This window comes from the organism of the source record quoted next, unplaced genomic scaffold (genome assembly GCF_019419815.1).
Source record: "Pyrus x bretschneideri cultivar Hongxiangsu unplaced genomic scaffold, Pyrus_bretschneideri_v1 Contig26, whole genome shotgun sequence".
Taxonomy (NCBI): Eukaryota; Viridiplantae; Streptophyta; class Magnoliopsida; order Rosales; family Rosaceae; genus Pyrus; species Pyrus x bretschneideri.
Window position 1 is genome coordinate 4808787 of NW_025999568.1, and position 25134 is coordinate 4833920.

Below are 25134 nucleotides of genomic sequence, written 5' to 3' on the forward strand. Positions count from 1 at the left end.
ATCACCTATTGTGCCTTTATTTATAGTAGTAAGATAGGTGAAATCCTTACTCTAATAGGATTACAACTCTAATAGGATAATACCTAACCCTAGGGAATATTTCAAGATATCCATAGATACACTAGGATTTACACAATCACATTCCTAATCTAATATGACTGCTACAAAAATGTTATTTTCGCACCCACTATTATTCCTAAAATAACATCTAATATATTGTCTCTTAAATAAAGTTAAATCCTTACTCTAATAGGACAATATATAACCCTACGAAATATTTCAAGATATCCCTAGATACACTAGGATTTACACAATCATATTCTTAATCTAATAGGACTGCAACAAAAATGCTATTTTCGCACCGACTATTATTCCTAAAATAACATCTAATATATTGTCTCTTAAATAAAATAATATAAAAATAATAATAACGAGCAATTTACCGGGGGTTGCCCATTCTAAAGACCATAGTTCACGCTATCTTTTCCAGTTTGTTGCTATTGGAGGAATTGGATAATCTGGTTCCAAGAACACCTGCATAAAAATGCAACTTAGTTAAAATAAAGGTTGCCTCTTGTTCTGGATTAAATTGTTCTTGAAGCCGTTTTTGTTATCGAAGGAATTGCCAGCTGAGACTCCATAACAGCCCAAAGGTGTGCGGCAATTGATTGGTGTGCCGACCATGGTGTTAGCACTGCTGCACTGCCCCAATGGCTTCTGTGTAGAAGGCCTCCTATTCTGCATTAAATTGTTCTAGAAGCCGTTTTTTGCTCCTGTAAAGATTAACCACAGGCCAAATGATTATTAGCTTTTTCTCCTAATTCCTCACAATCCATGAGTGCAGCAGAAACAATACATGTACGGAATGAATGGTGATAAATAGTGATAGCCTGCATAGCAATTAGGTATAAAGTTGGTAATAGAGGAATTGTTATAAAGACGATCGATCATATCCTGGAGTCATGACAGAAACTAAAGTCGCCAAATTCACACACACAAAAAAAAAAAAAAAAAAAAAGGAGATTATATCTGCTTTCCTGGTAGCAATTAGTCTATTAAACTATAGGATCATAAGATGGGCAATAGACATTACCTCGCCTGGTAACAATTCTAACTTGTTTACAACAACTACAACAACGATAACAACAACAAAGCCTAGTAAGTGGGATCATTTGCTATGAGTTGCAAAACGTCACTGCGCTCAGTTTTGTGCCAAATCTTCTGTTAGCTCCAAGTACTCTATTTCTTTTCTTAGAGTCTCTATCCAAGTCTTCGTTGGATGTGTGGGCACACGAGAAAGAACAAGATTAAGAATGAAGATATCTTTGTATTGATGAATTATGAACAACATTAATATTGTCTACTATCTAAACGTATTAGTTGTCTACATTTTTTTGAAATTTTTTTCCCTTTTAAATTTCATCCCTCCTATCGATAATTCCTAAATTCGCTACGCAAATGTATAATGATATAGAATTGGTGATACCGTATTTTCTAAAAAGTAAGACAATGCCGTTCTTTTCTCCAATAAAACATGTTTTGGTTTGGATTCTCCATAGAACACCGCCCCACCCCACATTGCATTTGATTTTATTAAGAGCCAGATCATATAAAACTGGAGGTTCTTATTCATCTCCAAATATTAATATATTTTCAAGTTTAGTATGCATCTTCTCGATTCGATTCCTTGAGTTGAGTTCATCCAACTTAGTCAATGACAGATTGCAATTGGAAATTAAACCAAATATAAACTGATTTGTACACTTGAATAATTAATTTCAAGGAAAATCGACAACCAGATATCAGAAGATAGATCTGATTCCATCTGTGTGAACAGATTCAACTCATAAGCAGAACAAAATCACATTGAATTATTTTGTAAGCCGTATTTTGCTGGCTTTCCAGCTCAAACGTAAAAGATTTCAGAAAACAAAATTTTTCATGCAAAATCAAAATCGCCATTCAAGGTCACTTGCATGTAAAAATTACCAGAAACTAAGCTGAAAGATTACTCCTAAGGTGGCGCCACCCTCTCAAACATAGTAGCCGGTAAATGTAAAGCCCCTTCCTATGATCTCACCGCCGCAGAACCAGGCAAAGCATTCAACTCCAAAGAGAGCAGCAAGGCCAGCATTCTCCACATTCATCTCCTCCTTGCTTTTTATTGCGTTCTTAAGATAGCCAACTTCCTTCCAGAATGCTTCATAACGAACTGGAATACTGCAGAGAAAATTAGGAGGAGAAAGTTACGCAATTGTTTAAACAAATCAAGCGTTCGTGCATTTTCTAGCATCTATGTGCCAACAAGTTCAATGTGATTCAGTAACTAGGATGATGGAAAATGCAACAAAATCTCTGGTCTATTGAACAGAAGATAAACTCAACTGATTATTAGCAAGATATATATTGATGTTGGATTTTCAGCGAAGAAGATATGATGCAACATCTTCTAACACACACAGTCATTGTCCTGCAGTTATCGTTTATCAATTTGAGGAGGCCTGTTTTAGCCAAATGTTTCTTAGTTAGCCACATTTCGTACCAAAAGAAAACACATAATTGTACAACCTTGTAGTCGTGAAAAGTAGCGACTCAAAATCATAATCTGACAATTTTAGAAAAATTAGTGCAAGATTGAATTCAGCGCGCGTTCCTGAATCCTATCCAAGATCACAAGGAAGATGGTACTAGTACTACCAACAGCTGACTTGTTGGAACAAGAAATTTGCACTGACTTAGAAAGATAAAAAAGGAACAAGGGCAGAACCTGGCAAGACGAGTATAAAACAGTTGTTTTGCTAATGTTTGGCATTTCTCAATGGTGGGGGGCTCCTGGACATGGTGCTTGTTCTGCTCTACCATCTGCTTGTAATACGTTCCTCCATTCTTGACTAAAAAGTTCGACGCCTGAACCAGCTTTGGTGGAAACTTTGATGCCATGGATACGAACCTGAAACTAAAAACGGCGCATTAATTCAAACAACAGAAAAATGTACTCAACAACATCGTGACGATGCAAGACAAAAAGGAGAAACTTTGATCAATATTGCAGTCCAAAAATATCCAAATCCTTTGATCATGATCTCCCACCCACACCAAACAAAAATACTTGAACTAGGACAATCAAATCTGGACAGCTTCTGCATCAATCAGACAAACTTCTACAAGTACTCAATATTGTGCTCCAAGTTTCAAATCAAATTGAAGGATCGATCATTACGATTACTTTGTTAAGATTTTAAGCGAAACGATACATGGTTGAATGATCATCAGCATTAGTGATCTCAACATATCTAATATAATAAAATTAGTCAATAACACCATATCAACAGTGAGTAAAAACCCAGTTCAGCAGTCACAGCTCAGCTAAATTAATTAAATAAAAAAATAAAAAAAAAGAGTATGTTTAATTATATAAATATAAATATTGTTAAAGCACAGGAATTGAACCTAGATTTTTACACAACAAGAAAACAACAGAGTCCGCATTGAACATCCAACGTAGAAAATTTAAGTTAATTCAAATTAGAATTACTAATAGGAAAATTAACGTGCATATATTGAGAGAGAAAACTGTTAAAACACCTTGAAATGTCTTTGGGATTTGGAGTGAAACAGAAGCCCTAAACGCCAGAGAAGAAGCTGATCACTTGGCTACTATTCCGAAATTTATACTGTAGTGTAATTGGATATTTTACTCTCTGGGCAAAGGAACACGTGGCAAAAAGAAAAGAAACTTTTTCTATTTTCTTTGGAATTAAAATGTAAACTTTTTACTCAGTCAATAGGAGGAGAGTGGATTTCGACAAAAAAAAATAAAAAAGGGAGTGGTGAACTTATCCCATCCTTTTCCCTTTTCTTTAATTATTAATTATAACTTGACAAGTGGGTTGAGTTATGCACCCAACTCAGAAACTAACCTCTAAGCACGGCATGATTAGTCACGTAACAAGAGAAATAGAAAGAAACGTTTATGAGGTTATTACAAGTTATTTTTATTCGATGTGAAACGATCAAAGTCAGTGACACTCTTCCCCCTCGGTTACACGCACTCTACTTAGCTTCGATACCACTTGCCGTACACAGGAGGCTTGTCATTCAAGAAAAACAAATAGAACGACGCAAAACTGAAGAGTTTGAGGCCTTGTCTCTAATGGAAGGGAAGCTAGTTAAATTTCACTTCAAGCACGACGTGAATACGAAGAAATCACTTCCAGCGGAATCCAACGGAGCAAAGGTTTAGAGCTGAATAACGTACAACGGAAATAAATTTAATAAAAAAAAAAAAATTTAAAAAAGGGGAACGAGGCTCATGCATTTCCAAAGAGAAGGCTACAGCAATTATTTGCTTTGCTTTAGTTTACAGAAAGTTGGAAAGCTACAACAAAAACAATAAACATTCTTAATGAAATTTCAAGCATGACAAAGAATCAATAAAAAAATGAACTACAAGTTTCAACACCTCTAATCCCACCATGATTGTTTCAGTAAGAATTAAAACCTAATGGCAAATATTGAACATCCTTTTTAGATTTGTTGTAGGTGAGCTGCTACAATCTCATTTTCTTCCCACTTCAACCCAACACAAATTTCCAGACACAACCCCCCACACATCTTCTCTTTTAAAGAAAATGCAGGAGAAAAAGATAAGAAATGGAAAAAAAAAAAAGGAAAACGGGGTTGGGAGGGGGAACAAACGGAGATGCTGCTCACCGGAGGAACAAAATCAAGTTGGTTCTTCCTTGTGAATTCTGTGACAGCCACTTCCGGACCTTGAGAATGAAACCATATGCAACAGGTTCAAGAAGCACCTTGAAGTGTCAGAATTAATGTGGCCTCCAATTGACTGGTTGGTGGGAAAGCGATGGAAACCTTCTCCAGCAGCAACCCAAAAAAGCTAGCCAAGAAAGTACGTTTCTTCTTGGACCGTGTTTATGCATAGTACATGTACAAGCTGTTAGCGGCAGCACAGGCTATTGAGTTCTCGTTCGGATGCCATGCCAAGTGCAGCAACTTTGTTGTGAAATCATAACAATTTCCATTTGCATCAACCCCAGGGCTTTCTGCTCCTGTGGTAGATTTTGTCAAGGTAGACAAATAATATTCTTTCAAGTAAATATACCAAAAACAGAAGGGCCAACAAGCCAAAGAATGTTGAGCACATTAAGTCCATGGTAAAATGGTAAAGAGAAAGCACTTACCACGCCTGACAACTCGTGTTATACTACTGCTCAGGGACCTGGAAGGCCTAGAAGGAGTCTGAACTTGTCGCCTAAAACAGCAGAAAATACATTATATAATCATCAACCTTATCCATAAAATAAACTCCCAGTCATGCTTCCTGATGTGTTTCGAGTTAAACATACCTCATTGGATTTTTGCTGGCTTCCAAGGTTGTTGCCTCAGTACTACCAGTGGCAGAACCAAATACACGGAATAGATTGCTGAGATCACATTAATAACATATTAACACAAGCCCAAATAATTTTTATAAAAATGACAGGAAACAGATACAAGGCACCAAAACAGACCTGTAAGAGCCAGTTGCCACCCGCAATCCATCACCACTCAGACAACACTCAAATTTATCGAAGATAGAATCGTTCTCATATAAATCACACAGCTGGATACATTTAAACAAGATAATCAGGCTTAAGCCCATTAAACTAGGCACAAATTACATGTTCACCTTTCGTCTAATGACAAGAATCTCACCTTAGGTCTTAAATATTCATGAACCTGGAAGGTTTGGACTGGACCTGAATCCATATTGATGTCCCATAACTGAAAAACATGTGAACCAGTTCAGATAAGAAAGCAGGGAGATAAAGATCTCAACCTCACATCACAATATGGGAGAGCGAGACTTTTTAGTTTAAGCAGCTACAATTTGACAGAAATCTCTATGCAACTTCATCATCAGATATAATGCTGAAGTAGTTATTGAAACTATCTAAAAGCGCTACTCTCCTCAAATAATTAAGGAACCCCAGTTTAAGACATGCTTTGGACGTTTAATTTCCCTTTAAAATCATCATTTGTTTTTACGAAAGAAGGTAGGAAAACAAATAACAAAATCTTCCAGACCGTCATGGCCAAGATTTCAACATCCAATAGCATCTACAGGGAAATAATTCAATCATAGTCTCATAAATCAAGAGAGTTCCATACACTTGTCAAGGAAATGGAAGGCTAAGACCATATGTAGCTTTACAGCACCTAATGTCTATATAAAATACATCATTTTGCCACACTATGTTGCATTCAGGACGTTTAATATCCAAACATAATAGCATTACAGAGTTTTTATGATGAGATGAGCCAAGTGAAAAACCAACCAAAAAATAACAAACCTTAAGAGTCATGTAATCTCGGCTAAGTATATATCTTCCTTCCTTTCCGAACTTAATATCCGATATTGAAGCAATAATCTCTGTGAAAAATGATCTAGCACCAGGCGCCTCCGGTTCCTCAAATCTGCACACAAGATAATTTTAGTAAGAAATAATGTATTTTACAAAGAGAAACAACAAAAAATTATGTATCATAAGTGATGCTACTTTAACCAACGTATTGACAACAAATAGGATTGGCAATGGATCGGTTTGGGAACAGAAATGCTATATCTATCCCCATAACCACGAAAATTAACCATCGGGTATTATCCATAACCATACCCACCGGATAACAAATTCCCCATCGGTTAACGGTTATATCCATCTTTGTCAATACAAAAAATATATTCACCCAATTGACGCATGATAATTTAGTAAATATTAATTTTGTCAGTAAATATTTGATGTATAAAATGATTTAATTAATGGATCTTGTGGAGCATAAAAATTAAAGCTAAACATTGATAACGTTGGTTGATCTTTGATATCTCCCATAAGTATTGAATTCTCATAGATTTTGATTCATATCAAAACTTTTGAACTTTGCCACAAAATGCAACTCACACAATGCAATTTTTGTATTCTCAAAGTGAGATTCAGTCAATAATAAATATACATACATACATACATATATATATACACACACACGTATTTTACACACACACACATATTATATAATATTTTAATATTATATTATATATTATTCAGTTTGGGTACCAGTACGGATATGGATTGGAGACCTTATAACCATATCCAAAACCATAAACGAATAATATTTACAGTTTTTCCCCATACCCAAAATATACCCACATTTTCATACCCAAATCCAATCCATTCGAACTGTTATTCATAGTTAGAGGATTTAACGGTTAAAATTGCCATCCCTAACAACAAACTCAGTACTGAAGAGAATAGAATTTCCCACTCTTTTTTAATAATAAACTGCAAGAAATAGGTGATCAAAACATATTATTCATCTCTCCAGTTTGCACTTAACACCTTTAGTCTTGTGTCCCCCTATGGTGGGCGGAATACAAGATGACAACAATAAAATAGAAAGGAAAATGCTTACAATTTAGCATGAGAATCACACAAGGCGGATTGGCGCAAATCAATGAGTCGAATGGAGCCTTGGAACTGCTGTAGGCTAACGTATTACAATGGGTAGGGTGGAACTCTGCTGATGTTATCACCTCTGCAATAATACAAAATGGGCACTCAGAGTCATGCGAGTATTTTTGAACATCTAGCCAATAATCAGGGCCACAACAGTAACACCAGAAGAAATTAAAACCGTCCTTTATATTTATACAGAGTCCAAATTGCAATTATTCCTGGCTAACTGAAAATTTGAATCTTCAAAAATCCCTCAGCTAGATGCACAAAGATGCACAGGTGGACACACATTTTGAATATTATGAACTTCAACCCAACTCCAAGCACCAGAAAAGTACTTTTTAAATGTGTTCCACTGAAACTTTTAACAACTTAAAATGTAAAGCAGAAGAAGAATATTTGACTACGACTGGGAATATGAATATATAATGAAGCTTACCGGTTAAATCTTCCATGTTTGCAGGCTTCACATCAACAATATTGAAACTTTGATTGCTAATTTCCAAGTTCCAAAGATTTATTCGCAGATCATCAGCCGAAATAAAAGTTTCACCATCACTAGGAAAAATGTAAGAGAGAGTTGGCAAACATTCATCGCAGGATTCCAAAAGTCAGGCAAACAAAGTATCTTAATTATGATATGCGAAAAGCCAATGATTATGGTTCTAATCAATTTTTACAGTTCAATGAAAAACTATTGACAATTACAAACAAGAATTCCAGCTGCAGGAATTGGATAATGTTGTGCATGGTGAACTAAAAATACGAACTGGCTATAAATTTTAGCAAGTTTAAAACAAGCATAAGGATTAAAACGTTTCATAAGAGTCGTAAGGCCCTGATAAACCCCAAAGTCAAATAGAAAGCTATATGTACTACTAATGGATGTCACAGACGTAAACTGAAGATACAATTTCATTAAAGAAATAGAGCCACCTGTTGTTTGAAATTGAATTGATATGATAATCATGAGCATGGGCATACACTCTTCGACATCTAGCGACTAGGCTAGTCTCATGGCTAGTTACCTACACAATCAAGTTTTAAAAGTTAGTTCGAGATGAAACTCAGAAAACAACCAAATGTTAAAGAACCCAAAGAAGGGGAGAAAGGTGTAAAAAAAGCCACAGTGTGCATTGAAGTGTCACGAGTAGAAGGTTTTAAACATCCCAACTAGCTGAGAACAAGGATAATAAGCTTAATGTGAACAATTTGAGTCTTCTGACCTCATTTAATAAAATCAACACTGACTAATACATACATGCACATAAAAGCGTATAGCGTATGTATTATTATATACAGACATAACACTAAATGATTAAATGAAACAGCTTAACACAATGTGCTAAATTGCTAACATAAGAGACAAGAAGAAAATGATTGGGTTGAGTACTACCACCTGAGGCAATCGTAACAAGGGAATGCCTCCTGGTGGAAATGAAATATCATTGCTCAGACAACTGAATGATCTGTCTGGGCATCCTCCGTTTGCAAGAAACGTTTTAGGGCTACTCAAATTACTTGAACTAGCAAGACTGCCATTTCCTACAGCTTTTGAAGGATCCACATTCATTTCTGAAATTTTCTTCACCTTCTTTTCTTGGACCTGTTCAACACCCAACCAAATACAGCAAAAGAAATCAACGCATGTATGATGCGCACAATAATAATAATGTAGAGAAGATATTTGGATAAAATGTGTTATTTGTCATAATTTATTTTCAAGCTCCGAAAAATCTAATATACATGTACCAGATCACAGTTATATGAAGTACATCAACAAATTATATACACTTTTGAAAGCATTACATTGCAAAGTGACTATCTCTACAGCTAAGGTGAATATGACCTCCTCTTACATGCACAGACTGTTCAGTAATCGAGTGTTTCAATTTTCTCAGCAAGTCAAAGAGTAAGAAACCTACACCTATAGTACATAAGCTACCTAGCACCATGCATCTATTCAAAGTCCAGACAATTGCATGTACAATACATAGAGCTATAAGCTGGCAGTCCAAATGTTCAAGGTCCTCAAAACAGACCCCAAGTAAAAGAGCTGCACGTATTCTCGTTCAGATTATGACATATTATACCATAAACGTGTAAGCAGACACACAGGGCTAGGTAGTTCAAATGACAAATTGGGCACCGTTTCTCTCATGCTGTCACCCACAATTATAAAAATAATAATAATAATAATAATAATAATAATAATTAAACTGCTACAAGAGTGTTGCTTTCATACCTTCCAAAACTTAATTGTTTTATCATTAGTAGATAGAAGAAACAAGGCACCATTGGCTGTTTGGCACCATCTGATTTTGTTTATTTTCTCCTCTATTTCCAAACTCTTCAGATAGTCGAACTGACAAAAAGGATATGCTCAGTGTAAATACAACCAATTTCAGTACATCGACCAAAGGTAAATTAAATATGATGGTGTGGTGATGCATTTCTAACCGAAAAGAAAAGAATACCTCAGGTTCATGGCTCTGAAACTCTGTTTTGTAACGGAACTCAGGATGCCTACTAGTTGGATAATCCATCCTCTCCAAATCCCTTCTGGAGCCACCATGCTACACATTACAGCATTCAAATACAAGTTCAAATTGCAGAAAAAAAAAAAGTATGGCATATAAACATTGAAATAACAGAAAAGGCTTGCAAGTTAAGAAACACACATCTTTCAAATCTGTTCTCTCAAAGAGAACCACCCGGCCCCCACGGTCACCAGTAGCAAGATGGTCGCCACTTTTATCAAATTCAATAGCAGAAATAATGTCAACTGCAAACAAATAAAAAAAACGATAAGTAAGAAATCTTATTGTCGTCCTCCTGCTATTAAAAAAAAGAAACAATAAAGATTAATATGTAATGTAACTGGGAACAAGCCAAACACTAGAATTACACTTATCATAGTTCCTCTCACTTATAAACCTTTACAGGCCAATTCTCCTTCTAAATAGACACAAGAATCCATTCCTACCACATCAATGTTGTGTGCCAGCCATGAACCTCAACTAGTTAGGCTCTGCTATATGAATCGATTCTTACCCTTACCATCTGTCTTGTATTGCCTACGTACAATTCATTATTGTTAACCATCTCAACCGTATTAGTCTTCCCATATAACTCTTTTTTCATTGATCCTTCAGCTCAATTAAAACCAAACCCTTAGGGTCTGTTTGCCAATTTTCTTTTCATCCCACTACAGCTACAACATTCATAATGCATCTATTCAGCCGTTTAAAAATAAAGTATTATAGGGTCATAGTTTGGATCCAATCATCCATTTTGATCACAACACTATACTCATTTACAAGCACTTCTTCAAACTCTTGTTCATAGTTAGTAAACATATTAAGTTTTTCCAGTGTTCTCCAACAATAATGGTTTTAACATATAACAATCCAGAATTTGATTGGCACATTTTTAGCAAAATAAATGGTGAGGGTTCATGTATTGACTGCAACAATTAGAGTAGGGACATGGCATACTAGTATAACATGCCAATAAACCAATGCCTATGTCAAATTCTTCTTATGATCGATGAGTATTACTGTTGGATATGAAAATACTCCCAAATCGTTCATTTCCAACTGCATCACTAATCAAATTCTTCCAATACCTAATCCAGCCAATTAGTGGCAGCTCAACCTGAGTAACTTTCTTACCACATAAGTAACCAATGTGTAAGTAACTACACAAAAATCTAGAGCACATTCAATAAATACACAAATTACTATAACGTGGTTACATTTTTCTCCTTAATAACATATAGATTCATGACAGACATATACAACTATTTAACCGATATAGGAAAGACAGCTAACCACTGGCGTTTGATTTAAGTCCTACAGCATCCAGCAGGCACAGAACAGTCCACAATCAAAACAATGAATGGACAACAACAATAATGCAAAACTATATCGCAAAAATCGGCATGTTAACAACTTAAAAGAACCATTTACACGACCAAACAAGTGAAAAAATAACTAAAATCGCAAAGCGAAACCACCACTCACTTGACTAAGCTCAGTTCCACACTGTTTGTTCATCAATCCATAACATAAAAAATGCAACCTAAACTCACATGCACATCTCTCCACCAGTTTCAGACTCAAAGTTCACTCTTTTCCCCAAATCAGAGCAAAAACCCACAATCAAACACTAATGACTCAACGACCCAGATCCCGAAACACTAATTACTCAACGACCATGATCCGTAACAGATCAAAAACTCAAAAACTAGCCATGAATGCAACACTTGAACAAAAATATCGATTGGATCCAAAAGAGTCGTGAAAGTTTCGAACAAAATACCTTCCTGAACTTCTTCACCGGCTGTACGCTCGCCGAAGACCTGAGAGAATTTCCACTCCAGAGGCGGTGGAGGACCCCCTGGAGCTGCAGCGACGACCTCATCGCCAACGTTCATTTCTCAAACACAAGCAGAATCGAATCAACAACGGCCCAAATTACCCAAACCCCAAAATTTCCAGCAATCCAATCAGCGTATCGAAGATCGCTTTCCCGGTTTACAAGATCACAGACAGTAGTGCAAAATCCACATCCGAAAAACGAAATAAACAATCACAATGCTTTCTGGGTATTTTCCAATTCAACCATTTCAACACAATAACAACAAAAAGCCTCTCTCTTTCTATGTCCCCAGTACACAAGCTCCCTCTCTCGCTCTCTCTTCTCTCTCTCTCTCTAGAAGGAGAAAATTGGGATTTAAAATTAATTTTTGGAAGAGATTAAATATGACAAATCCTTCTTTTGGCTTCCGAGACAAAAAAAAAAAAACACACCTTCTTTTTTCTCTTGTTTCTAAGTCCTCTCTCAATTTTGGGCTTCTCTATTTGTGATAAGATCCCTGGTAAGGTGACAGATGGACGGTTGAGAGAGCTTGGTTGGGTTGTGCGACCTAAGGAGCACAAGGATAGTGAGAGTGGTGTGATTTGATTGGTTGGTGAGGAGGTGCAGTGTTTTAAGCAGGTGAGGTTAAGATTAAATAAGGGATTTGGGGGAAAATGTGAAAAAGAATTTGAGAAAATTTAATTTTTTGAGGATGTGTTGAAAAGGATAAAAGGTGATTGTGGGAAGAGAAGGTGAGATGAGATTTTCTGAAATGACATGCATGTCCTTGCCTTCTCAATTTTTGGAATTTTGATTACTATTTTTTTTCATATAAATAATTTCTTAGCAATAGTAAAATACTTTTTTGGGTTATTTTGTGAAAATTTGGATTTTTTTTTTTTTTTTATGTGATTGAATGCATGAGATCATTATCATGGGATGTAGAGAGGCAAATGTCTTTGGATGCATAAAGTCTCATTAACATGCCCTCAATCTTCAAACATATTGATGGGTGATGGATTGATCTTAACCATCCTATCTAATGATTTCGTTTCTACATACTTCTATCCTAGACTTTAACTTCAAGGAAGTCGTATTATAATATCTTATCGTTTAGTCTGAGTTGAAAAGTCTTGTTCAGTTAAAATTAGAATGTATATCTGAATCAAATGTATGTTTATGTCATTTGTTGGTGTTATTTGTTTTATAAAGGACAAAGCATAGCTCCACAATATTTAGGAAATGAGTAAAAAAGAAATTATTGGGCAGGCTAATAAGAAGATTAGGGCATGAGTTCACTATGTAATGGTTTATAAGCACATCATGAAGAAGTAAGTTTTCTTATCCCTCACGTGAGAAGCAGAAGTCTACTTTTACATGGATCACACCACAAACATCTACTTGGGTTCGTCATGTACAGCTCCACTTAGGGTTGGATGTAATTATCGTTTTGGTCCTATAGGGTTTGGATGCATATTGGGCTTAGTTTATGTTTCCAAGTGGGCCTGTAGGGTATGGGCCAAGGAGTACAATTATGCAACAAATTATGAAACTTGTACAACTGTTTCACGGAACAAACACCAAGCACTCAATGTAACATTTGTGAAATTTTTCCTATTTGATTTCAATCGTAATCGAGGTTTTTTTTGCTAATTTCTCGATGAAAAAGGTTCAAGGAGTTTATGGAAACTTTCGGAATATTTTTTCGATTTTTTCCTATGAATTTTTCAAATTATATATATATATATATGTATGATATGTGCCACGTGGCACCTTGTGATTCGTTGGATACAACTTTTTTTCTGAGTTTCTTGGCATCAAAACGATGAGCACCTGCAACGAGTCTGAAGCAATTTCTGATATATTTTTCAGACTTTCCTACAATTTTTTACAAATATCACACCTTATATTATATTATATTCAAAATTTGTCCATTATTTAACGGGCTTGTTGTACTTTTATGTGCAAACGGAAATGAATTCTAACAAAGTATCAATATCAACATCAAGGAATTTCACTAAACAAAAGGAGATTACAAAAGAGTGTTTAAACTCTCACAACCCAAATCCCACAAATTGACTCTTACCAAATTGTCACACTAAAGAGCCACACAAAATACAATAACCCTAAGGTCCTATTTATAGTGCATAGGACTTAGGTTACAGTAAAAATCCTAATAGGAAGTAAATGCAAATCCTAATCAAATAGGTAATTAACAAAATCTTTCCACCAAGGAAACCAACTAAGAAGTCCAAATCCAAACCCAAATAAGACACCAAAACCAAATAGGTAACACAAACCTAATTTTTTGCATTATCCTAATTTTGAGCCATAAAACCCAACAATCTCCACCTCGACGAGAAAATAGCAAACTTCCAAATCAAATACAAACTTCAAATTTGGGATACCAAAATACAAACGCAAATGTGCACCAAATTCTTTCGAAAATGATCTCCACCTAGAATCAAAAAACCAAAAGTCTTCAAACTTAAAATGTCCTCCAACGCCTTCTCCAACAAATTCCATTACGAAAACTAACAAATATGAAACAAAATCCAAGCAAAAGCTTGAACATACGAACAAAAAATACGAATTGCACTCCACCCAAAGAGCTTGAGTACCAAGCTCCACCTCCTCACATAACCTTTAGAGGAGTTTAGAACAACTATCTTATGCAATGTTTACATCAACACAAGCAAAAGACTTATCAAACGACTTCTTTTTGCCCTTGACTTTAGGGCAATCTACTTTCCAATGACCTTCCTTATAACAATAACTACAAGTGTTTTTTCCAAGTTTGCTCATTTCCTTATTTCTTCCTTGAACTACCAAAGCTCCATCTTGTGTGTCAGACACTTTATTCTTTGGCTCTTTAGAATTCAAAGGGACTTTAACATCTTCCAAACTAAGACTTTGTCTACCAAATAGCTAGCATGGTATTGACAAAGTGTTCATACGAAGGAGACAAAGAACACAACAAAGTTATCGCATAATCCTCATCACTAATTTGGTCATCCACACTTTTCAAATCCATCATAAGTTTATTGAATTCATCAACATGCTTATGGATTGACTTACCTTCATCCATACGAAGAGTATGCAAACTTTTCTTCAAATACAACTGTTTAGCAAGGGATTTTGTCATATACAAGCTCTCCAATTTTAGCCACAATTCCGGTGCAGATTTGATGCTACCAACTTCACGCAAGACTTCATTCGATAAAGTCAACATGATTGCTCCAAGTGCCCACTCCATAACATCTTCTTTTTCTTCATCAGTCCATGAATTCGGCAAAGCCTTCACACCGTTTAGTGTTTTAAAAGCCCTTGTTGAACTAACAAAGCACGCATCTTCAATTGCCAAATACCAAAGTCATTGCTGTCGAACTTTTCAATATCAACTTTCACCGAAAACACAGAAGGCTTCATAGTGACTACCAAGCAAAGCCCAAACCAAAACCTGAGCTCTGATACCACTTGTTGTACTTTTATGCGCAAATGGAAGCGAATTTTGACAGAGTACCAATATCAATGTCAAGGAATTTCACTAAACAAACAAAGATTACAAAAGAGTGTTTAAACTCTCACAACCCAAATCCCACAAATTGACTTTCACCAAATTACCACACTAAAGAGCCACACAAAATACACTAACCCTAAGGTCCTATTTATAGTGCATAGGACTTAGGTTACAATAAGAATCCTAATAGGAAGTAAATACAAATCCTAATCAAATAGTTTAATAGTAGTAGAAATTATTAAAATGAGACTAGCATTTCAAAAGGATGATTAGGTAAAATGCTGTCAACTCTTACTAAATTGCAAACTAATAATTTTATTAATAAAAAAGGGTAACGTTAAGGAGATAAAATTTACAAGCTAAATGATGTGTCACTAATAGAAATGAGCACGTGTGATATCCCACATCGCCCAGGGGAGTGATCCTTATATGTATATTTTCATCCCTACCTAGCACGAGGTCTTTTGGAAGCTCACTGGCTTCGGGTTCCATTGGAACTTCGAAGTTAAACGAGTTTGCGAGAGAGCAATCCTTGGATGGGTGACTCACCGGGAAGTTCTCGTGTGAATTCCCAGAAACAAAACCGTGAGGGCGTGGTCAGGGCCCAAAGCGAACAATATCGTGTTACGGTGGAGTCGGGGCCGGGATGTGGTGGGAGCCTAACCTTGGCCGTGGTGTGTCGACGAGGATGTCGGGCCCCTAAAGGGGGTGGATTGTGACATCCCACATCGTCTAGGGGAGTGATCCTTATATGTATATTCTCATCCCTACCTAGCACGAGGTCTTTTGGGAGCTCACTGGCTTCGGGTTCCATTGGAACTCCGAAGTTAAGTGAGTTTGCACGAGAGCAATCCCATGATGGGGACCCACTTGGGAATTTCAGTTCCCAGACTGTCCAAGCGGCAATATGCCGATAGCTCGAGATTGGGGGGCCCGACGGGATTGTACGTCTGCAATGCTTAAGTAATAAATTAATCATCAACTTCCATATCCTTTTGTTTCCAAAATTTTGTCTACAAATTTTGTCTCACTAGCATTACCCTTTTTTTATTAGTGTAATGTTAAGGAGACTAAATTTAGAGAAAAAATTTACAAATTAAATTATGTGTCACAAATAGAAATGAACACGTCTATCAATGCTTAAGTAATAAACCAATCATCAACTTCCATGTTATTTAGTTTTTCAAAATTTTGTCTACTAATTTAGTGTCATTAGCATTACCATAAAAAATAAGCACGTTAATCAATACTTAAGTAATAATTTAATCGTAAATCTCCATGTCACTTAGATTAAAAAATGAAATCTATAAATTTAGTTTGGCGTTGCCCTTATCTCAAAAGTACTCAAATCCTTAGAAAATATCTGAGTAGATACCCAACGTACGTAGTCAAATATACATCTTACACAGATCTACCAACATACTCAACAAATATATTTCGGACAATCCAATCTTAATCACACACAGCTACAAACATACTCAACATATATATTTCGTATAAAATTATTAAATAAAAATCTCTAATTAGGGTAATGTTGCTTAAACACGCTCTTAACACATGTGATTTTTATATACAATAATAACAGTCCACCTCCATTAAAGAATGTCTAAGCAAGTGCGTTAATTTTATGTGTCCAAATAAAATTTGGTATAATTATTATTTTATTTAGACACAATTCTCTCCCCAATATAGATAGGTATCCCACATAATGTTAACAATGGCGCCAGCTTTGGGAGTTTAAACCAAATTAATAATAATGGATATATGATAAGCATAGAATAGAAAGGGCACATATGATGCATGCAGTTTGTTGGTGAGGAAAACAGAAAAATTGGGTACTCCACCACTACACAATGTTTATCACATTTTTTTGGCCAACTTGTTATCCCATCAGTTGCGTGACATCTTTGTATGCACTGTGTCAGATGGCTGTTTAAACCAAATTAACAAGAATTTATGCAGAAAAAGAAGCAGAGATGCAATTTTAGGTTTTCTTGTGGTGGGAAAGGGGAAGTCTAAAAGATGCCATCCATTTTCTTGTTGCTTTGCAAGATCCATGGTGCACGCCTAGCCCTAAATTCTAGTGGCATTCCGGCCGAAGGAAAAAGCTTCGGAGAAACCAAAAAACAAAATAAAAAGGTTGCATATATATGATGCCTAACGTGACACAACATTGAAGCTTAGCATGCTTTCTACAAACTAGAAACTACGTACAACCGAATTCACGTTAAATTTCAATCGATGATTTTGGGCACTTTAGTTTGTTTTATCTGTCTACCTTTTAGGCTAGGAAAAGAAAATTCAATCCGAGAACTAAACCAATCGATGGAATATATGAGCGATAAATTAACTCATTTGATAATTATTTGGCTTTTGATTTTTTTGTGTTTATTTTTGTGTTTGATGTAGGAGAGAAATGATGGAAAAAAGAAAAAAAAAAGAATAGTGAAGAAGAAGGATAGTGGGAGATTGTAGAAGAAACATTAAAAGAAAACTCACTATGGGACCATGATTTTTCAAGGCTCGAGTAAGACAGATTAAAGTACGCCTACCTCAGAAGTCTGATCATGGACTTAACAGCCTCCATAGCGGAGTTGACTAAACTGATTAGTGACGCCACGATCATCCTATTTCAGAGTCAGTGTGCGAAGTTCGTCAACTTTGCTGAAATAAACCATTCTTATTCTACAAGATTTGGGAACCTAATCTACTTTATTCGTTAGGCAAACTCAATTTTTGGGGACAATATCAGTGTTGTTGGAAGTGGGTATTTTGCCCATTTCTCTAATAGTTCTACTTGATAACAGAGCCAAAGAGCAGACTCGTACTGCCACATGATGGGTGGGTCCCCTTGGCCCTGCACGATCATGGTGGGTCTCTTGGCCCCCGTGTAGGGTGAGTCCCCTTGGCTCTACATAGTTCTTGGTGTACGGATCTCTCACCTGTGACTAATTGGGTCCCACGTGAGGTGGCCCGTTGAAACATCCTACATCGATCGTATCCCAGAGACAACTTTTTCTTGAATCAACAAAAAAAAATTATTAATAAAAACATTAACAGTAATGAAGCAAATCAAGAAAGAATTAATAAAACAAATCAAAGTTTAATTAAATTTTTTTCGATTATAAAAGAGTCACTTTCTAAACCTCCATTCTAACTAATACCGAAACTTTTTGTGATAAAACCCCACACTTGACGAATTGTGCAGGTGGTAATTACCAAATTATGGATAATATCAATGTTGAAAGTGATCTATCGACCCGTCTCTCTTGAAAATTCTACAAGATCATTAACTTTAACTTTCAAAATTAAACATCCTTACCTAGCTATTAGCACAGTTCCTAAGCACTGTTCCTAAACACAGTGTAAAGACGTAAATGCCCCCTTTTGCAGCAGCCCTTATTGTCCACTTAATTTGACAGCACAATAAAATTCCGTTAATACCCCTGCCTCTTCATCCACACGTTAGGGTGCTTTTCCTTTCGTCCACACGCTTTACTGTTCCCAAGTCTGGATGCTTCCACACACACCTCTTCTTTTCTCGTCGTTTCGTTTATCCTCCACCGGTTAGTTCTTGCTTTAGTCCGAAACAGACACATCCATACCTTTTTGCTGCAGTTAAGCTTTCCTCCTCCACCGGTTAGTTCTTGCTTCAGTCCGAATCAATTTTTTACCACACAGCCGCTACCACCATTTCATACATCACCACGTTTTACAGATTCCTGTCGATTGAAGGTAAGCGAAAATTGCCCTCTTCATCTCCTCAAGTAAATTTGATTATCTATTAATTTCCCCCATTTTTATTTTCAAATTTATATCGATTGCTAAGATTGTGGAAGGGTGTATGGGTTTGGGTAATTTTCATACGCTTGAGGTAGAAGCTTTTGTAGACAAATCGACAAATCCCCACCGCCACCGCACTACAAACCCGTCTTCGCCGTCCATTGGAAAACCCAAGAAGAAATTTTGATCGTCGGCCGACACCCGGACTGCAACATCGTCTTGGCTTTGCAAATTCCACCTCCAAATCCTTTCTGACCCCTTTTTTCCAAAAGCGCTCTCACCGATTTGTGATCAGGTAGGAATTTGGGGTTTTTATTTGGCATTTCATTCAAGTATTCTTTGCTTCAAATTAGAAAACAAACTCAAGCCCTCAAACCCTGAAAAAAAAAAAAAGAAATGCTTGATTCGTATGCATTCCATGTTGCTACTGAGGTTTACAATTTTTTTATTTTTTGGTTTTTATTTTTCCTCCTTAGTTGTTATTTTCCTTTTACTGTATATTGTATCTTCTGTTTGGGAATACCTCTGTTTTTTAACCTGCCGAGAATGCCTCTGTCAAATCCAATTATGAAGCATCTTTGGATTTTTATTGATATAAAGACCTTTTCTTTCTCCAATTATGCCTTTGTCAACTCCTTTTAGTTTAAATGCACTCATTTATCTAATTTTTAATTTAATTTAATTTAATTTTTTTGCTATTTAGTGTGAGAAAATGGCTTCAAAATTGGATTTTCCAATGTCTGGGCAAAGGAAAACAATTACGTGTAACCACAGTTGTAAACTCGCAGGCTTTTTTGCTTGTGAAAATGCTACTTGTGTAAAATAAAATAATATAAATACTAATATACAAGTGGACGGTCCGAGATTGAGTTTATGTCGGTTTACAAGAACTGAAAACCATAACCAAACCAATTCTTTATGGTTCGCTTCAATTTTAGTGTCCGACTTTAATTTTGTAAGACCATACTATACTGACTGTTACAGTTTAGGTCAACCAGTTTAACCGGATTGATGCCCTCCCTAGTTTTTTTACCAAGAGTTCGATTAGAAGTGCTTTTAAAATGATTAAAATGTTTTTGATGAAATTATTAAGGTTTCAAAAGCACTTGAAATGCATTTTGGAAGAAAGCACTTCCTTCAAGTGCTTTTTGAGGACTCATTTGCATTTTTTACTAAGATTTGGTTGCAAAAACACTTTCATTTAAAACGTTTTTAGTTATTTTAAAAACATTTTCAAATACACACAAGCAAAGTAGGACAACTAGTAAAGTAGGGCCAAATATTGTGTGCAAACTTTATCCGAAGGTGTAGACCTGGAAACACTGCTCTTCTTTGCCAAATCATGCAGCCCTAGCCAAGTTTAATTGAAGTGCATTTTGGCAGAAAGCACTCCCTTCAAGTGCTTTTTGAGGACTTATTTGCATTTTTTTACTAAGATTTGGTTGCAAAAACACTTTCATTTAAAACGTTTTTAGTTATTTTAAAAACATTTTCAAATACACACAAGCAAAGTAGGACAACTATTAAAGTAGGGCCAAATATTGTGTGCAAACTTTATCCGAAGGTGTAGACATACTATACTATACTGACTATTACAGTTTAGGTCAACCAGTTTAACCGGATTGACGCCCTCCCTAGTTTTTTACTAAGAGTTCGGTTAGGAGTGCTTTTAAAATGACTAAAATATTTTTGATGAAAGTATTAAGGTTTCAAAAGCACTTGAAGTACATTTTGGAAGAAAGCACTCCCTTTAAGTGCTTTTTGAGGACTCATTTGCATTTTTTTATTAAGATTTGGTTGCAAAAACACTTTCATTTAAAACGTTTTTAGTTATTTTAAAAACATTTCCAAATACACACAAGCAAAGTAGGACAGCTATTAAAGTAGGGCCAAATATTGTGTGCAAACTTTATCCGAAGGTGTAGACCTAGAAACACTGCTCTTCTTTGCCAAATCATGCAGCCCTAGCCAAGTTTAATTGAAGTTTGGGTTGTAATAAGGAATTGATGGTACACTAACAAACCCATATATATCCCCATCTGGGTTTATTCTGGAAAACATGGCTTAGCCCTAATCTCTTAACCTTGCCCCAGCTAACTTGGTCCTCCTACATTAAGTCCCTAATCTCATGGTTAATCCTCTCTTTCAGTCGATAACTCATTCATTAAGGCCATAATTAATAATTTCCATTTTATTCTTCGCTCTAAGTTTATTCTCATCAAGTCACTTGGTACAGCAGTCTAGTGGTATTCATTTTCACTTGTAAGTGAGAGGTCTTAGGTTCGATTCTCGTCAAAAACGAACTTTAACCACATTTTTGTTGACCTATTGTGAGGCTAAGCACACCCTCTCTTTCTTAGTGTAAATAATATCGTTTGTTAAAAAAAAAAAAAAATTATTCTCATCATGTAGTGTATGATGAGACAAGAATATATACCTAACATGCCTTGCTAAGAACTTATGACGTCTCTATGTTAATAAAATAAAAAATCAAAATAATTCTCAGGTATGAGTACCTGATACGGTTAAACGTTTTTTTTTTTTTTTTAATCCACGAGTGTTGTTGGCCATGATGTTCCTTATTCGTTTAGTGTTTCTATATTAAGCGCCTCACCCTCATATGCTAAATTCCTGATTCAATTTTGTTTTTGGATTGGTACTTATACCTTCTTTAACCAAAGCGTTTGTTCCCCCTCGAACAATCGAGGTTCTTTAAAAGAACCAAAGCATTTGTTCCATATTTGTACAATTAATTATTAGATTAAGTACAAATAACTACTCAGTTTTTTGGAGTAATTCTAAATTGTTCCTAATTTTTTAATACATTTCAAATAACTATCCAACGTTTTAAAAATTGAACATTTGTTAGGTCATTAGTGTTAAGTGATGAACAAGTTTTGAAGCCGAATTTCCCTCTCACGTCATCGATCTCTTTTAAATAGTCAAAGTTAGTGTTTAACTTGGCTAAGTCAATTCTGAGATCCAAAACTCTATTGATGAGTGTTAGTGAAAATCATTGTTAGAGAAGAGTCCTCCCATACAAAAGGAACTAATGCTAATTAAGGGTGGTTAGGAGGTTTTACCGTTATGCTGCTATTGTGCAATTACTTGTAGAGTTGTGATTACAAAGAATATTGTTATTGTGGTGTAATTAGGTAATTAATTCACTACTACGTTTAACATTTAAAATGACGAACACAAATTGGTCCGCACAAAGCTTATTGCACAAACGTCAAAGCGACGAAAACTTCAGTCACGCAAAATTCGTCGTGTAAAGATCGTGAAGAAAGACTTTGTGTGACGAATAAACACATTGGTCGTGGAGAAGAATGTGCAACGGTTTTGCCTTCGTCACACCAAATTTTTATGAACGAAAATCTTCGTCGTACAAAATGCTAGGATACGAGTAGCTGTCGTCAGGATACATACATGGGATGACTAATCTTCATCTCTAAGAACTTTGTGCGATGACATGTTATTCTTGCGCAATGAAAACGAATTAGTTTGCAAAAAATTATGTAAGACGAAGGTATTCGTCGTGCAAAAAATAAAAATATTTTTTTTAAATATATATTTTTTTGTTATGGTTTTAATTTTGTAATAAAATAATAAAATTGAATTGCATCTACCATTGTCCTTCATTCTTCACCATTCTGTCTTAGGAAAACTAACGAAAAATAAAAAAAAACTTTAGTTTTAATAAAAATGACAAATAAAGGTGTAGTGAATTGTACCAGCAAAAGGTAAAAATATAGTTTTTCGTTAAAAAGTGAACAGTACTGAGAGTGTTTCGTTAAAACTCCTATCTCTCCTACATCTAACACAAATATGAACTAAAAACCAAAAACCAAAAACCAAATAATTATCAACTGAGGTAATTAATCGCTCATATATTCCATCGATCGGTTTAGTTGCAAGATTGAGTTTTCTTTTCCTAGCACAAAAGGTAAACAGATAAAACAAACTAAAGTGCACAAAATGGGATCAAATTTTTCTCGTGAGTTCGGTTGTACGTAGTTTATTTTGTAGAAAGCATGCTAAGCTGCACTGCCGTGTCACGTTAGGCATCATATATGCACGACACATATTTTCAATCACTCAGCACCTTTCCATTTGTTTTGTTGTTTCTCTGAAGCTTTTTTCCTTCGGCCCGAATTTAACTAGACTTTAGGGCTAGGCATGCACCGTGTATATTGCAAAGCAACAAGAAAATGGATGGCATCTTTCAGTACTTCTTTTTTTCCCACCACAATAAACCCTACAATTGTACGTTTGCTTCTTCTCCATAAATTCTTGTTAATTTGTTTTAAATTGCCATCTGACATGAGGCATACAAACATTTCACGTAACTAATGTGATAATAAGTTGGCCGAAAACTGTGATGAGATGTAGTGTAGTGGTGGAGTACCCAATTCTTCTTTTTTTCCTCACTTACAAATTGCATGCATCATATTGGGGGAATATTTTTATATGCCTATTCTATTTCTATGTTTATCATATATACATTATTATTAATTTGGTTTAAACACCCAAAACTGGCACCATTGTTATATTTATACCTACATTGGGGAGAATATCAACAACTTTGCGTCTACTTGGACGTATAAAATTTACACGCTTGTTTGCACATTACTCTAATTAGAGAGTGTGTCAATTATGAGAGTTTAAACAACATTACAGTAACTAAAGATATGTTTTATTAATTTTATTAGAAATATATATGTTGAGTATGTTTGTAGCTGTGTGTGACCATGTTGGGTATCTACTCAGACATTATATATTGAATTGAGTACTTTCGAGATAAACGTCGAGAGCACGCAATTAGTCATTGCCGATTGTATGTATTAAGTAGGATTAAGGGTTTACATTAATCATCCTTTTGCATTACTGCTAGTCTCATTTCAACATTTTGTGCTACTCTTAAACTGTTTCTGTTTTGTTGAATGAAATAATTTGGACGCTATAAAAGAAATCAGTTTTGATGTCTCTCCGGAGCCATTTCCTTTTGCTCCTCATTCTTTTGCTGTCACGATGACGCTCATATGCGTCATGACAGTCATATCATGCTCAAGTCACTACTAACTAATAATTTTCTTTTAAATAGAACAAATAAATAAGGAAAACAATTCTTTGAATTGCTTATCAACCAATCCATCTATCCTCACCTTAATTCTCCTCTCACCTTAATTTTCCTAAACTGCATATATGATGCTTAAGGGTAGCCCTATTTGCATTATTTAAAGAGTGTAAAGTTCCACTTTATCCCCTAATGATAGGAACACAACTAGATCATTGGACTTGTTAATTCATTTTGGTGTTTGAATTAAAGAATAAAACAACGGGAAAATGATGTGTCAATCAATACCAAAGTGGAATGACTACGTGTCAATTTTTAGGTTGCAAGATTAGGCTATGCTTAATAGTCGGAGTATATTCTCTTCCTTTTTATTTTCGTTCTCTTTTAATCTCTCTTCTCACATATTAACTTTTTATTTTTTTGTTTTTATAAAAATTAATATAAAATATTGATATGATTTAATCATCATCTTTCACGTATAAGAAAAAAAAAAAAAAAAAGAGATTAGGAGTTCTCCTCCTGAGTAGTTACCGATATTCGAGAGTTTTTGCTACAAATTATCTCCCAAAATTAATTACGAGACTGATCAGCATGACTGCAAACTCCGGAGTATTGGAAGAGCAGCGAGGCATGCTATACTGGCAGTAGGCAGCATGCTGACAGTTACTTTAGTGATAAGGTCACAAATAATACAAGCTGTATAGAAATTAAAAACAACTTATACAAGCTCTCCATTCAGTGTGTTGCACGACACCAAGTAAAGAATGGGCAGAAGCTAAGCAAAATTCATGCACGAACACGAGGTGGATTAATTTAGAAGGCAAAGCCTACTACGTAATTATTTAAGGGTCTATTTGTAATGATTGGAGCGCTTTTAGACA

General features: G+C 35.5%; 2 protein-coding genes and 1 long non-coding RNA gene across 4 annotated transcripts; 1 reads left to right on the forward strand and 2 right to left on the reverse strand.

The window, feature by feature from the left end:
- Positions 1-1862: 1862 nt before the first annotated feature.
- LOC103957153 lies at positions 1863-3608 on the reverse strand. The gene is made up of 2 exons (XM_009369257.3): positions 2768-3608; positions 1863-2220 (listed from the first exon to the last, which is right to left on the reverse strand). Exons 1-2 carry the CDS (start codon positions 2938-2940, stop codon positions 2034-2036), a joined length of 360 nt encoding a protein of 119 aa, XP_009367532.2. The 5' UTR covers positions 2941-3608; the 3' UTR covers positions 1863-2033.
- Positions 3609-4292: 684 nt separating this feature from the next.
- LOC103957154 (serine/threonine protein phosphatase 2A 55 kDa regulatory subunit B beta isoform) lies at positions 4293-12228 on the reverse strand. Its single transcript, XM_009369259.3, is given in 15 exon segments — positions 4293-5069; positions 5202-5272; positions 5367-5444; positions 5532-5623; positions 5716-5784; positions 6354-6477; positions 7468-7528; positions 7531-7590; positions 7951-8069; positions 8448-8539; positions 8911-9117; positions 9757-9876; positions 9989-10087; positions 10193-10296; positions 11835-12228. Coding segments are annotated over 15 exon segments (1548 nt in total). The 5' UTR covers positions 11950-12228; the 3' UTR covers positions 4293-4932.
- A 6563-nt stretch (positions 12229-18791) lies between these two features.
- LOC125478728 lies at positions 18792-20050 on the forward strand. Of its 2 annotated transcripts, XR_007259478.1 has the most exons (3): positions 18830-19128; positions 19223-19471; positions 19880-20050. It is a non-coding gene; the product is annotated as an uncharacterized LOC125478728 (long non-coding RNA). The 2 variants fall into 2 exon arrangements; XR_007259477.1 differs by having other exon boundaries at positions 18792-19128; positions 19223-20050.
- Positions 20051-25134: the final 5084 nt, after the last annotated feature.

What these genes read in the sequence shown, in the direction of transcription:
- LOC103957153 (XM_009369257.3), bottom strand. Translation starts at nt 2,940, where the DNA reads ATGGCATCAAAGTTTCCACCAAAGCTGGTTCAGGCGTCGAACTTTTTA. An exon ending in TTTTATACTCGTCTTGCCAG is followed by an intron (nt 2,221 to 2,767) that starts GTTCTGCCCTTG and finishes TTTTCTCTGCAG; the next exon opens with TATTCCAGTTCGTTATGAAG.